General features: G+C 37.7%; 1 protein-coding gene across 2 annotated transcripts; it reads left to right on the top strand.

Annotated features, from left to right (window-relative positions):
• Positions 1–1,082: 1,082 nt before the first annotated feature.
• mlxip (MLX interacting protein) lies at positions 1,083–15,864 on the top strand. Of its 2 annotated transcripts, none has more exons than XM_026343198.1 (17): positions 1,083–1,658; positions 4,082–4,188; positions 4,635–4,720; positions 4,927–5,010; positions 5,157–5,198; positions 5,622–5,793; positions 6,574–6,663; positions 6,845–6,939; positions 7,503–8,085; positions 8,649–8,755; positions 8,914–9,025; positions 9,107–9,222; positions 9,608–9,715; positions 9,861–9,988; positions 10,661–10,784; positions 11,071–11,200; positions 13,732–15,864. In XM_026343198.1, the coding sequence occupies exons 1-17, from the start codon at positions 1,351–1,353 to the stop codon at positions 13,836–13,838; spliced, it is 2,499 nt and encodes an 832-aa protein (XP_026198983.1). In that variant the 5' UTR covers positions 1,083–1,350; the 3' UTR covers positions 13,839–15,864. The 2 variants fall into 2 exon arrangements, with proteins under 2 accessions (XP_026198983.1, XP_026198982.1); XM_026343197.1 differs by having other exon boundaries at positions 5,553–5,793.
• Positions 15,865–16,437: the final 573 nt, after the last annotated feature.

Genomic DNA, 16,437 nt, shown 5'->3' with positions numbered 1-16,437 from the left:
TCTAACTGTTTATGGTTAGATGCTTATGGTGACACTATAACAGAATTGAATAATATTATAATATAATACCAACCAAAGATCTACTTTTTTCTTGATAACGGACCTCCTGTAACCCTGGTAAATTTAGACTATAAATTACTTGCTGCTTTATATGTTGAAAGATTACATTTGTTTTTATTATTCCTATAACTCAATAGGGTTTTATGAGAGGTTGGTATATTTAATATAATATTAAACTTGTGGTTGACATGAAGAACTCTCTGATCACAAGTCAGTGACCTATTTTGGACTTTTACAAAGTTTTCAGTAGCCGACTTTAGAACACTCCTTTATATTTGAGGCTCCACATTATTTTCAGTAATGTAATAAAAATGCTCTTTACAACTATTCTGTTCTGATCAGTAATATTTCAGACATTCAAACTATTAGCCTAATAGCATGGTTAAGGATAACTTGCTAAAACATTTGGTTCATAGTAATGCTCCTTGGTTTTTAATTTTGTTTTTGATAAGTTTAGTGTCTTTTTATTCTCATACCAAAAATGTCCTTACTTCTAGTATGGTCCTATTTTTGAATCTACAGCCTAATAACAATGATTCTGTTGTTCATGTTGATACTGATAATTCAATCAGTGTCTTCTGGGCAAATACCATACACACAAAGCCAGAATTCACCCAGTTCTTCCAAACAAGCCCTTGTTTTATGTTTAACTCAAGCACTTTATGATTCTGTCTGCAGCATCTACAAACACAAAAATGCTACTACAAGTACACATTATTTCTATTTTGATGTATCATACTGTATCTTTTGTGGTATTTATCTATAAACGTTTTACTTATAATTCTTTTGTTCTAGTGTTGTTTTTCTATTTTCTATTATGTTAAGTATATTTGCTTTTAAACCTCCTTTCTGTTTCTGTTCTCTCTGTACCACTGAATTCAGTGACGCTGTTAATAAAGTTTGTATTTAAATAGATATGATCAGTGCGTTCCCTGGTGGGAGGGGCTCCGTCTCCACCAATCAGAGACACGCTAACACAGGAACTTCCTGCTCCGGACACATGAGCTCACGAGCAGTTTTTTTTTTTTTTTTATCAGCTGGGACTTGCGACTCTTCGCTACGTCAACAAGTTAACTTTGGCCATTTGCTACCAACAGCGAGCTTTAAGATGAGGGCACCGAGGACTGGGAGTCGTTGGCACCAAGCTGACCAACTTTAACTAACAGTCAGGCTCTAATGCGTTTCCCATCGCCGTTGTTGCGCCTCATGCCAGGCAGCGTTGCATTGTCCTAGCTTGCTGGCTAACGTTAGCCGTTTGTTTGTTGAGTTGCCGACACGGCTGCTAGAGACATGTCGATGCGGCAGAAGTACCGTCGCCCACCGGCGAGCATAAAGCAGGAGCAAGACGACGACTCGGACGCGGAGGAGACTCACCTGGGGCTCAGGAGGGCAGACGGGGTGGAGTCTCAGATCATCCACAGTGGACACTTTATGGTATCATCTCCCCACAGCGAGCACCCTCCGAAGAAAGGCTATGACTTTGACACTGTAAACAAACAGACCTGCCAGACTTATCATTTTGGCAAAGCGAGCACGTCGCACTTTTCTATAGACGCCTCACTGACCAAACTCTTCGAGTGCATGACCCTAGCCTACAGGTAAGATATAACGAGATATAACGACCCTCCTGTATGCACACGTTATCAAACAGTTTCACTTAAACTCTTCACCCAGCTCATATGCAGCGCATCCATATCCTGTTCAGATAAGTAAAGTCAGGCTTGGGTCATACTGCTGTGAAATCGCAGTCACGAGTGTCCTCTTCATGCAACTTCCTGCCAATGGAAAGTTGTGAAAGTAAGAAACGCTCGACTCCTAAGTTTAATATAAGAACCAAAACCACAGAGTAAAGATACAAGTAAATACTGCATTCAAAATCCCACTTAATTAGAATTTCAGACATTCAGCAACATGTAAATACTGTTTACTATACTAAGAAACATGGCTCATGTGACTGACAAGGCTTTACTACATTGTTAATGACTTAAAACAATTTTACAGTGTTTTAGCAGTAACCATATGAGGTAGTAAAAATAGTACCTATAAACAATATTGTTTTGGACACAAGTCACATTAGCATAAAGAGGTGTACAAACACAAACAGTGATAAAAAAAAAAACAGTGAAGCAGTCATCCACGAACTTGTCAAAACGTCTTTGGATTAGATTCTGAAATCCTGCAGTTGTGCCATCTGTCCAACAACAATTTTCTAGTCTAGTCAGGTTTATCCAAATGTAAACCAATGAATTAGGCGAAAAAAACATAATACAGTATTAATGAAGTAGTTCCATCACGTCATGCTGTGTTTTAGTCTCATCTTTCACATGCATTGCTCCTTATAAAAAAATTGGATTGGAATCATGTCAGTTTGATTTTTTTTACTTCCTTCATTATAGGGAACTGTACTGTAAAACAAACCCCTTCTGAATAAAAGTTCACTTTAGCTTCTGCCAAGATATCCTTCTTACGTTGGTGCTGTTTATGCTGGAGGTGGCGACATAAATTCCATTCACGTTTCCATCCATTGTTGGTATGGGTGTGTGATGCACAACGTGAAAATCACAGGTGTTTAATTAACATTTGAATCGTTGCCAAACCATCTTCAAACAAAACAGGAAACTCTGAATCTTTGTTTTTCCCAACATCAACTCTTACTCAAACTCTTTCAACATACAAGCTTGTCTTTCAGCCGTATTTGTATTAAAATGCAGCTGATGTTGGATATTAAGTTGTAAGTAAAATAAGGGGCTAACGATACCCATGATTCTCTGTAGTGTTGATGCCGAGCTGGCAGCTCAGAGGATTCCCTCTGACTTGGCAAATGACACCAACTTGAACTCACTGGAAAGACTATTTATAGACAGGAAAAGTACCACTAATAGTTACTGTTCTGTTGTTGTCATTCATCTCAAAGAGAAGAGTCATTCATTAGGAGTATTTATTTGTAGAACATTTGTGTTGTTGCAAAATGTTTCTCTATGATACTGACTTTTTTGAAAGAGCTTTCTATACTCCAAAGGACTCGCACAACTCAGAGAGATATATAAACGGATGGTACGAATTGGCCAGGAAGGATGGAAAGAAGACAACTGTGAAATAAGCCCTTCTGCATTGTGATAAACATTTCTCTGCCAAGACAGAGAGGAAATAGGAAAAATATTTTTCTGTTGATTATCATTATCTGCTGATAGGATGAAACAAACTTCAGTCATAATATTTACTCGCATACTGTAGGTTTGACTCTTCGAACAAAAGAGTTGACATTCGCAGACACTGAACACACAGTCCATGGTCATAGTAATATCGGTGATAAATTGAAGAATACAACACACACAAACCAATGGCACACTCTGATTCCTGCTTGTCCACTTTTTTAACATTTAGTTGAACCTGAATTTGTTGCTTCTTTGTTTGATTTCTCCATAACAGAGTTATAAACAGGCAAGAAAAAGTATGGTGGAATATCATGGTTATCACATCTACATCTAAACCAAGAGTATTAACAAATATAATGTGCAAAAAACACTCCAAAAAAATCTTTCATATCTTTATTGAGAACAACCATAAAAACCTCATAGTGCAAGTTGAAAAAAGTATGTGAACCATTGGAATTAATGACTTAGTTTCCTCAGTCAATAAAACAGTTTGCTAATACTGCTGTGGAGTCTCAGTGTGCTCTTTAGCAAACTTCGGGTGCGTAGCAATGTTCTTTTTAGTAATTAGCGACTTCCTTTGTGGTGTCCAGCCATAGACATCCTGCTTGTTCTTGAGCAGAATGAATTCACAATAAAACAAATGTGTGTGATACTGTGGAAAATAGTGTGGACCTCTATTAGGTTTGTGCAATTTGCTATTGTTTCTGCATAAGCAACAATATCTGCAAAGTGCTTCTACTATTGATAAAGCAAAGAAGAGGCAGCGGTGATCTCTCTCTCTTTTTTTTTTACGTTAAGGCATCGTATTTGTTAAATGTGACATGGCATGTAAACATTTTTTATTGTTAATTTTCTTGTCTTTATAGTGGTAAGTTGGTATCTCCTAAATGGAAGAACTTCAAAGGTCTAAAGCTACTTTGGAGAGACAAGATTCGCCTCAACAACGCAATATGGAGAGCCTGGTATATGCAGTGTAAGAGTTCCACACTTTAATATCCAGTTTAGCTCGCATTGTGTAATATTTACATCTGTGTTGTACAGCACAGATAAAGAGCTCCGCTATGTGCTCTGATGTTGTAGCTTTATATTCACACAGCACACTAATTAATTTATCTCTCAGTTCAGGTTTGGAGCTAAACATACCTTATATATAAACTGTATAATAATGAACTAGCAGAGAACTGCCATCTGTTTTTTATGATTCCTCAAAATATATTAGCACAGTTTTTGCAAATTGCTGCAGTAGCAACAGTGACTTTAATACTGCAATACTTGACACAACACTTGAAGCTGTTCTGTTTATGTGATAATTGCTATGACGTGTTAATTTATAAAATATTATATATTTAAAATAATGCACCATTAAAACATTGTAGCTTTATTTTTCTGGGAGTGACTTTTGTTATATATTTTTTCCAGATGTGGAGAAAAGGGAGAATCCTGTGTGTCACTTTGTGACTCCCCTTGATGGGAATATGGACATGGATGTCCATCGTCCTGCAGAGGTAAACATAGAAAGATGTGGTCATTATGCAGTGTACAACAGCATTTGGGGCCCTGAAGCAAATCACATGGATCATTTTTTGTGTTCATGCTTTCAAACACTTAGCATTTAGTTTTAGGCTTTCATTGTCACTTCCTTTCTTTGTGTTGTGTATTGTTATTTGTTGTTGACGTAAGTTTAGTTTCTCTCTGTCTCCTTCTTCTGCAGGCCACAGAGGGGAAATGCTGGAAAAGAAGAATTGAAATTGTCATAAGAGAATACCACAAGTGGAGAACATACTTTAAGAAAAGGGTACTGTACAGTATACTTTTTTTTAAATGCATTTTAATATTTTATTTCATGTTGGGTGAATACCAGGAATTTCCTAGATGTTTGTTTGGTTGACAGATTGGTATAAAACATGTAACATAATATGGCATTCATTGACCTTTTTACAGTTACAGAAGCACAAGGATGATGACCTGTCGAGCCTGCTTAAGGTAAACAAAACTGCATAATGCTCACTACCAACTAAAGTACTGTTAGTATCAACATGAAGCTTAATGTGACTATTTTTCAACGAGTTGTTGATACTAATGTGATTAACCCACTGAAATTCACGTTATTGATACACTTATTGATTCACTTCTTGGTAGATAATATTGCTCCTAATTAAGCTTCTAAGCTTCTTTCTAAAACATATGTGTATAAATAAGGTGAATTGCTTTTAAGGCTAACGCATGTGTGTGAAGATAAAGTGGAGTTAGTTTGGTGCCCTTTCATGTGGCTGTACTCAACACTGCATGCTTGTGTGTCATTAACTCGCTTGGTGGTTGCATTTTGAATACTCAAAGGGGCCAGAGGAGCAGTTTTCGCTGTTTGGGGAAGTGTCTCCAGACATGCTCCGTCTCTCCTTTTATCAGGATGAAGAAACTGCTGCACGCCGCGTGCCTCGTAAACACAATGAAACACCTGCTCCTATGGAGATGGACCCCCTGTTTGACATGGATGTTCTGATGTCTGAGTTTTCAGACACATTGTTCTCTACGTTGGCCTCACACCAGCCCATATCCTGGCCCAATCCAAGAGAAATTGGTGAGAAAATCATGATGCATCTCTGCAAATACATCCACATAGATTTTTAGCTAAACTCCATTTTGTTTGCGTCTTAAAAAAAATGTATAAATGATGTACTATTTGTATAGAGTTGTGTAGCATCGAGTTTTGATGTCAGTTAGCATTTTTGCAATTCACTTTTTTAGATGTGTTCTTGGTTTGATGTCTGAAAAAAGACATTCCCATTTTACCGTACCACATAAAATACATCTGTAGATGCTGCACTCATGATTTTATGTCTTGGGGCTAAATGAGACTGCAGAGGTTGCTGGAAACATTGTATGAAAAGTTACTAGTTAGTTTAGTGGTGGTAATGTTGTTGTGATGTAGTTCATTTTACTTCTGGAGATTGTATTCAAGCTACATAAACCATAAAGTTGGTGCTTATTTGTAAATATTACCTTGCTGAATAAAATTTGGTTCATAGTTCATCATAAACATCTTGTAGACTTTGTGTTAAGAAAACCAAGGTGATGCTATCTTCTGAATTGACCTGCAAAAATGTCATCACTCTGGCTCATCTTAGGCAGCAATGTATAAGATAAGATAAGATAAGATAAGATATTCTTTATTGATCCCACATTGGGGAAATTCAATTGCTACAGCAGGTCAGTGCAAAAAGAACAACAGCAATGTGCAAAAAGAATGAGAGGGTGTGCAAAAATACAAAAGTAATAAATATAATAATAATAATATGTGTCAAAATACTAGCACGTTGTCCCCTTGACCTTCCTACCTCTCTCTTTTTACTTTTTACAGCTCATGCAGGAAATGCAGACATGATCCAACCAGGACTCATCCCGTTACAACCCAACTTAGACTTCATGGACTCCTTTGATCCACTACAAGGTAGCAGTAAGGCACCAGCCATAGCCGCAGTAGTACTGCACACACACTAATGGAGCACACTTTAGAGTCACGAATCAAGCACACATGTCCGAGTAACTCTGCTACAGCAGCTGCTTAGCCTAACACAAGAAACTAGAAAGGTTGTACTAACCTCTGGCTAACATAGAGACTCTTGTTCCAGACTTATTTCACAGCCTCCGTCAGCCCGTCTTCCCTTCTGTTTCCCCCACTGCCTCATCTGTTACCCCACTACCCAGCAGCAACTCTCAGTCACAGGTAAAAACACCAACCTAAGGCTCTAATACACACCACCATGATCAGTGTTTGTGCTAGGTGTGTGTTTTTGTTCTAGATTTTAGACTAGTTGATGTAGTGATCAATGTCGGAGGATTTCTTCCACATTTCTACAATCTTTCTGTCTTAGTGTGGTTACAAAGAAATCTGTGTAACATAATAATATTACTAAACTTTGTTTACACTAGCACAGAGCACTTTTCATGTTTGACTTGCTACTCAAACTGCTTGACATTAAATTTATATTCCTTTGAGACTTAAATACTCTAAATGAGCTAAATATTTTGTGTTTAATTAATCTATATAGCCAGAGTTAATGATTCAGTTGGGTTCACAATCTTTTAGGTACAAAAATTAAGAGTAAACTGTTTATCTGAGAGCTATACAAATGTATTTTGTTAGCATGCTACAGATGACAATAAAATGTCCTGGAAAATATTTTGGCATTTCTATTTTTTTGTTTGTCATTTGAATGGCTGAACTGGTGACGATACCGACAAAGAGACCAATGTAAGAAATGACTATTTTTCTTTATCCCTTGCCAGGCCCAGTTAATGTCCTCCATGCAGCTCACACCCAGCCACATCTCCCCTGTCCCCCTGTCCATCTCCTCTCCTATGACAAGCGAAGCCAGTAGAACAGGTGGTGCGAGTGGTGGTAATGCTGCCTATGTACAGAACTACATGACTCTGTTTCCTGGGCAGGTGGCACCCAGTGATCAAGCAGTAGTTTCCTCAACAGTAGTCTCTCAACCGTTATCCCATGATGCTCTGGGACAGTGCCTTCCAGGCCAAGATATGGCCTCAGCATCACCCTTAGTTCCCTCACCCTTGGACAACACTTCAGCTCTGGATGAGACTGTAGTTCCATCTGTGATTACACACACAGCCTCCTCTACTGTCACACCCAGCGACGCAGCTACCACCTTCACCTGCAGCTCGGACTATAGCTCCTTATCCACGCAACCTCCACCTCCTCCATCCCAGCTCCAAGCCTTGGCTCAGTCGCCTGTCACTCAGACTTTTGCCCTGCCTCGTCCCTTGCAGTCATCCAGTACCATCAAAAACCGTCCCGTGCAAAGGATTGCTCCTGCTAACACCCTTCCCCCATCTCACCTCATCCTCACAGGTCTGTTGCTGATCTCAGGATCAAGACATTAAAACTGCACTTGGAGAAACTGAATTTTAACATAGTCAGCGTGCAGTGAAGTAGTGTCACTTTATCTTCTTTACCACAAGATGGCTCTCATGTCGGATTATTTCAGTGATTGACACCAATTTGCACTTCACAAAGGTTCCCTGTGTTTTTATTTTAATACAACAACCTATCTCTTTCATTTCAAGATTAAAAGTAGCAAGTTATGTTCTGAAACCTGTTCGAAGTGATGGAAATTGTTAGAATAACTGTAATATTTATATTTTTAACGTAATTCAACTAAAAAGTTTGAGTTTTTGTTGACAGAACTTTTAAGTTAAATGAATGTTTTTGTTTGTTTTTGTTCACTTAACATATTAGTAGATTTCCCAGCATGCATTGGTTGAGTTAATGCTCTCAAAATATTATTATATATAGATTATGGTTGTTTATTTTCACAACAGTATAAACTATGTGAACTTATTGGAACTCATGTTCATGTATGACTGCACATAAAACTAACACTGGTGCGTTGATGTTTGTGTTCGTCCTCTCAGCCCCTTTCTCAGGCCATGCCAATGCTGTTATCGTCACTCCAACATCTATAAAAGCAGATGTGGTCTCTAACACTGGAGTAGTCATTGCTCCATCTCATCTTGCAGCGGTATGTTTTTAGCAATTACTGAGTTTATAAAATAGAACAGAAATTTAACCTGCAACATTTAATAACATACACGGCTCCTTTTGCTGTGTGTGTGTGTAATTTAAAAATGTAAAATGAAATTTAATGCTCAAACACTGCTCTCCACTCATGTATCTCAGGCTACTGGATTTCACGTTGTGTCGCAGACGCAGAAGTCTCCCCAGCCGATTATCCCCAAAGAAAAGTCTTATTCTTCCAGCCGCAAAAATCAGAAAGCCTCCTCTAGTGCTGGTGAGTCTTCACTTTGCTGAGAGTGTGCATTTAAACTTGAAACCCACAGTGTCTTAAAGATGTTTTTGTTTTTCTGCTCAGTTCACAGTCAGCCAGGATCAGGTCAAGGGTCACCGTGTGTGTTAGATCAAGTTCCTAGTCCCCAGTCGCTTATCAGCAACAGCAGCACAGCTCTGGTAAAGAATGAACGAAATCAGGTTTGTGAGTTTGTTTCTTAACTTGAGTGACTTGCTAGTGCACATGTAGAGCAGTCACAGGCCTGTGCTACACTACTATTAAATAGCACTTTCAATATACTTTGAACTATTTTCCATGTACGTTTTAAATCCCTAAAAATAAATCAAATCAAATAAAGCATTTTTATTGCTTAATATCTGTCAAAACTGTCAAATACTACTATTAATAATAATAATACATCTGGTGAATAAGTTCAATCAGTCATTCTTAGTTTCTAAAGGAATCATTTAGCCTCTAATCTAATGTGTAACCTTGTTTGTAACATCAGAAGTATTTCCTGATAAATGATACACTCCTACAGTAAGAAAGTGTTTGTGTAATGTTTCCACTCCTGTTGTATGACAGTGCCGGAGGACAACACACATATCTGCAGAGCAAAAGAGACGATCAAACATAAACATTGGCTTTAAAACACTCTGCAACCTGGTTCCAACTTTAAAGTCACAATCAAATGTAAGTGTGTTTCTTCACAACATGTTCACAAGTATCATACATTTAGTAAATCCTCTGGTGAGTCAGTGTTTGCTTCCCATAATGGTGCTAAATATTTAGATTGCTTTCTCACTTTCTGCCATATTTATTTATTTTGTGTATTTAGATCAGCAATGCAGTCACGCTGCAGAAGACCGTGGAGCACATTGGAAAGCTCCAGCAGGAGAGGCAGCAGTTGCAGGAAGAGGTCAAGAGACTTCGAGAAGAGATAGAGGAGCTCAACACCTCCATTAAGTATGTTAAAATCTTGTACACGCTATATCTCTAATCATCTAATGATACAAACAGTGGCAAAACAAGTATGTGAACCTTGGTTCACTGCATTAATTTGTCATAAATCATGATCTGATCTTCATCTAAGTCAAGAATATAGACCTAAAGCAGGGGTGTCCAATCCCGGTCCTCGAGAGCCACTTTCCTGCTAGTTTTCCTACTATCTCTGCTCTACCCACTGCTGATTACCTGGATCAGGTGTGTTCAACCAATCAGAACCTGGAAGTGCAGGGCTGGTTGCAAAACAACCCGGACTGACTGTGGCTCTCGAGGACCAGAATTGTACACCGCTGACCTATTGTAATAACACAAAAAAATCTGATGTTTTTATGTCTTTATTGAGAACAACCATAAAAATGTAGCTCTAGTCTAGGGTTCACATACTTTTTCAACCACCTAACCTATAAAGGTATTTATAGTTGTTCTCAATAAAGACATAAAACATCAGATTTTTTTGTGTTATCATTTTAGGCACATTATATTTCCTAATAGTCTTGACTTAGATGAAGATCAGATCACATTTTATGACAAATTAATGCAGAAAACCAGGAAATTCTAAAAGGTTCACATACAACAGAGACTGAACATGTGATCTCTTTGCTGTTTCTGTCTCTCCTCACTGCTTAAAAACAGCCTGTGTCAGGAACAGCTGCCTGCAACAGGGGTGCCTATCAGGCGACATCGCTTCGACCACATGCAGGAGAAGTTTAATGAATACGTAAAGAACCGAACTCTGCAGAACTGGAAGTTCTGGATTGTATCCTTCACTGAAAGAATGCTCATGCTGCTGCATATTAGTGTGGTGTAAACATTTTGCTTTGATGTGGAGAGCTTTTGTGTCTGAGAGGTGCCATATTCAGATCAGACTGATATGTGCATCATTTCATCCTGTTTCTTGTTTGTCGAAGGTGCTTACGGACTTCATAGATAGTAGTACATTCAGACACTTGTATACAGTTTATTCAGGGTCAACAATAACTATTCTTGTTGATAAGTTCCATGATCAAGGAAGTTTTATTAATCCTTTACAAACATCATTCTAGTTCAGCATCATTATCAAGCCTCTGTTTGAGTCATTTAATGAGATGGTGTCAACTACAAGCAGAGCAGAGCTGTGTCAGACAACACTGCAGTGGCTTGATCGTCACTGCTCCCTGCCAGCGCTCAGACCAAGTGAGTACAGTTTCTCTTGGACCAGCACAAACACTAACACAGACATGTCAGCACAAAATAGTGCCACTCAGTGATTGTTCTTATATGCACCAACGCAGCTCATTGAAGAATGCTTTTACATGCACTGCAGTCTGGTTACTGTTTAGTTAAAAAAAAAAAAAAAAAAAAAAAAAAAACTTTTCAGATGGACGTTTGATAAAGTTATGTTACATAAAAAGCCACGTCATGTTTATAACGATCTCTCTTTCACCCTGCTCTGATGTTACTTTGTCTGTCTACAGTCTTTTGTCATGAACATGAGTAAAAAAACAGTTAGAAACCTGATTATCCGTACACATGACTCAGAAAACAGTTCTTCTGGAGAAATGTACAAAGACTAAATTAGGTTTCTCTTGAAAACAAAGTTTCTAATTTGCACAACATTTAAGAAATCGGCTTACTAGAAAAAAGGCGCCTATAGCCCCATAATTGAAATGCGCTTAAACACATTGGGTCCGTTTATGAAAAAGAATCAATGTGGATAATTTTCAGTGCAGAGGGGACTTTCTTCCAACTCTAAAATGCTAGGTCACCGCTATATGAAAGGATTTTCTACATCCTATCTGTCACTATCTCAGATTTTTGGCTCTGTGATGATATGACAGGAAATTTAACAGTGCATTTAATAATATGTGAAACTATTCATCAAAGTTTCCAGTAGTTTTTTTTTTCTCCTCCCACTTTGTTAAAATAATTAGCTTTTGTTCCTGGCTCTGTCTTGCTGGAGAATTCACCCTGTGAACATGATAACGTAAAGTGACGTCAAAAGATTGATATCTCTCAATCAGTCACGTAGGGTCCAAGTTCCTAATCCATTTGTAGCGGGGCTGTCCCACAGTGTGACTGTTTATGGGAGAACTTTGAAAAGGACACATTTGCCCTAAGTCATGGAATATATTGAACATAAAATTTTGATAAGCATGAATACTTTCATAACAAGTGGAAAAAGTGTTGACATTCGAAATGACATTTATTTATTTATTTTCACTTCTGTCTGCGAGTTGGTCATCGGCCAGTGTGAGAAATTCACAGCGTGATAAACACGATCAAATACATTGTTGCACAGTTTTTCCTTAAATAGAATAATATATCATAGTAATATGGGAATGGTAGTAGGAGTTTTTTTATTCTCAAAATACCGGAAACGAATTAAACTGAATTTTCAGAAGTAACCAGAACAGCGATTATCAGAGTGAATGGTGACTTTGAAATCAATAGTGATCACACTAAAAAAAGCACTATTGGTCAAGCTCTGCTCTCTGCTGGTTAAATCCTTACCTAAACGGTAGAAGATTTTATTTTTCTTAACATACGACAACTAGTTATACGTCCTGGAAAAACGTGACCGTTTATTCACATTAGGATTCACTGTTCTTTAAATGCACTGAGCAGGTATACTGAGTCATTCTTGATACCAATCATAACCTTGGAAAACATGGTGTCATAACTAGAACAGCTTTCTATCACATAAAGAATATATGAAGAGGTAGTGCTTTCATTTCTCAAGCAAACTCTGATAAACTGGTCTGTGCATTCATCTGTAGCAGACGAGATTACGATAATGCTCATTTTGCTGAACTAACAAAAGACACTATGTGTAAAACTGCATCTCAGCCACCTCACTTTCAATATTAAAAACAACAGCTTATTAAGAAAACACAACTCATCCACATCTTCCTTAGCACTAAAAAAAATTCTTGAAACAGAAACACCTTTCTGATAGCAGTTTGCTTTGATGTTTTTTCTCCTTGACTTAGCTTTTGTTTGCTTGCCCTGTTCCTCACTTCTAATACAGTATGTATATGACTAAATGTAAATCTCAATCAGAATGCAGCAGCAGCAGTCAGAGTCCTGACATGAAAAGAAATTAACATATTACTCCAGTTCTTAAATCTCTTCATTAGCTCCCAGTACGACAGAGCATTAACACTGAGATCCCGCTGCCAAAGCACTAAATGACCTGGTTACTGACTAGACTTCAGCCAGATCCCTCAGGTAATCTGGTCGTCATCTTCTAACTGTGCCCCGAATAAGAAGCAGGTCTTTAGAAGAAGCTTTTAGTGACTTTCCACCTGCTCTCTCTCTAGTAAACTACTAGATGTGTGTTTGATAACGTGTTCACCAGAAAGTATAGACTTTATTAAGTGACACTATGACATTGATGTTTCTTTCCATGCTGTTGCTGCCAGAATAGACTGAAAAAATCTATACATACAATAAATGCATGGCAGAGTAAGAACTAAAGTATGGCTTAATCTTAAAAACTTTTGAAGTGGTTTTTAAAGGTTTTGATTCTCAGTCTGTTTGACATATTCCCTTAAAACTGCCAGTTTCACATTCACTACCTGATCACTACAAAGAGTTCAGCTGTAGTGAACTTCAAAATTGCAAATGAACTTGTAAAACTGTGAATCAAGAAAAAAAGATTCATAGCAGAACTGCATTATTACAGTCACGTAGTAACTATTCAACTGTGGTTTCTTGTTTTTCAGTGGTGCTGAGCACCCTTCGCCAGCTGAGCACAACCACGTCCATTCTTAGTGATCCGTCGCTGCTGCCTGAAGAAGCCACCCAGGCCGTCAGACGCACAGACGGGTAGCGTTGTCCTCAGAGAAGGTGAGGTGACCTAAAAGCCACCATTCAACATCAGTGATCAAAATGATATATCACCAGTGTATGTTGCAGCCTCCACATCTTCCACAGATCCTCAACATCTCTGAAAAATGAATGACAGATGAAGCTAGGTCTCGCTTACTTTTACTCTGCATGCACGATGGTCACAGTTTGTTCTGTTGTACATTTGATTCTTGGGAGTGATGCACGCAGGGAGCCTTACCTCTGACAATGCATTTATAAGAATAGTGCGGAAATGGCTTATCGTATAATATTTGAATGACAATAACTGCTACTACCTTTACTTGCTTTTAGCAAAGAGCTTCCAAGTACTCGATTGGAAGCTGGTACTTGTCATTTGCTTTTTGAACAACATATTTAAAGACTTTCATAATGTTCCATCACAACATTATGTTTAAAAGGGAAATAATTTTGTGTTCAATCTCCGATTATGGAGGAAAAAAAGGAGACTGTTTTTTTTTTTTTAACAAAATCAGATCAATGTTGGACTTGTTGGACAATGTTGGTCTAGCTGTCAGTGTAGTTCTTTTTTTGTTTGTTTGTTTATTTGAGGCTCTGAAACAAGACTTCAAGAGCTTTATCACGTTTTTCATCCCTCATTTACTCAGGTAAATGTTGTTTAGCCAGGTATCAAAAGTTTCCTGGTGGATTCCCGTCCACACTGAACCTTCTTCCTTCTAGTGGGATAAACTACAAATTACACAAGAAAGCAGTCACTTTACGTATAGTATGTTACATACATGGGTTTCTACTGTTCAAATCACAGCATTATGCAGCAATCTTACTTATAGCCCTCATAGGGTGCTTAACTATAATAGCAGTACAGATGTTATATATATATATATATATATATATATTAAACTATATAGACTTGTACAGTGTTACAAAATCCTAGCTGAAAGCACGTTAGCTGTAGCTATTTTCTGTCCTTGGTTTGTCACTCAGGGCTGTACTGATGAGCGCAATTCTTTTCTAATCAGCTATGAACAAATCAATTCAGGATCCTTCTCAGCAGAAAATATATTTTTTCTGTACAGGTACAGATTGTATCACATGGTTTTATTTTCTGCTCATAATTACACTAATTTATAACGTGTGTTAATGGCAGACACGGGATTAAACCACATCAAGACAGTCCACACACACACAAAAGACGGAAAGCCATATGAAAGAATAGTTCAGTCATTCATTCAGTTAGTTCTTCATGTTACTGACATCATCTGAGCGATTTGAGACTAATACACCGCAGATTCAGTCTGCTTATGTGACATACAGAAGCCTTACGGTCAAAGTGCCCTTGTCTGTTATCACCACAGCCTGATGTTTGTAGATGTGTGGATCCGCACTCCTCAGGCAGATGAGACTTTTGTGATGTTTTTACTTTGTTTGTTTGTTTTTTTTTAGCAGAATCGACTGAGTTTACTTTGAATTTTCATTTAATTTGATTATTATTATTGTACGCAGCCTTTTTGTTATGGATTGCATGTGTCTTTAATTAAATTTAACTTTTAAATTTAATTTTTTTTGGTTTTGTTATTGCTTGTCAATGAACAGGCTGCTCAATTGACATCAAGATTGAGCATCAAAAGCAGCCTTCCCCATAAAAAAGAACTCTTGTACAGCGTACAATATTGCAGAACATGAAGGGTTGCAAATGAAATATTTAGAGGTGACACTTACCAAAATAAGTTTCCTGCTAATAGAAACTGAAAGTGCACCTCTGAATGCAGCTGCGGATGTCACGTTTGGAAATTAGACTTTTTGATCGTCGTTCTTATTGTGTTTCACAGCATTTTTGCATTTGTGTGGTGATTTTTAAGTTTTCGTTTTATCATACCAGGTTGATTTTTCAGCTTCTGTTTGGTGTTTTGTACTGGATGATATATTTATGAGTATATCATTGCAAATTGGATCTGCCCACTTTGGTTCTCCACACATTTACTGTTGTATTTTATTTGTTTTAAGAAGTAAAGTTATTTTCTTATGCTGCATCTCAGTGTTTTTGTTGTCTTTCAAACTCCCCAAACATCTACATGCAACATGTTTTAAAATAACACTATACAAGGAACAGAGTAAATAATTTCTTATGCTTTATTTTCAATAAATATCACTTTTTTTAATAAATATTAATTGGTTGAGACACCCACATAAACTCTACTGCAATTAAACAATTCATTTCACATTTCTTTTGTTATATTTAATTTTGTTGTTTTCACTCTTTAAGAGCTGCAAAACACAAATCAAACACAATGCTTATAATAATTTAACGTTTAATTAAATAAATAAATAAATAGAGCACTCCTAGTGAAATCAAAGCATCGCATTACGGAGACGCTGGTCCAGATGCTGCAGCAGACATTTGACATACACGCAAAGTACCACGTCCTCGAGAGTGGGCAGGCTGCAGTCCTCGCGGGCTGGATGGTGGCTGACCAGCTGCTCCATTTCCATTATGTGCTGGCTGATGTTCTGCAGTTTTTGCGTCAGATTCAAGAACAGCCCGGATAGCTGGTTCAGCTGGGATAACTTCTCGATGTAGCAGCGGAAGGAGGACAGGTGGTAAA

The sequence above is a fragment of the Anabas testudineus genome, chromosome 9 (assembly GCF_900324465.2).
Source record: "Anabas testudineus chromosome 9, fAnaTes1.2, whole genome shotgun sequence".
NCBI classification, from domain to species: Eukaryota; Metazoa; Chordata; class Actinopteri; order Anabantiformes; family Anabantidae; genus Anabas; species Anabas testudineus.
The sequence above is the reverse complement of the archived record's forward strand: the minus strand, read 5'-3'. Positions and strand labels throughout refer to the sequence as shown.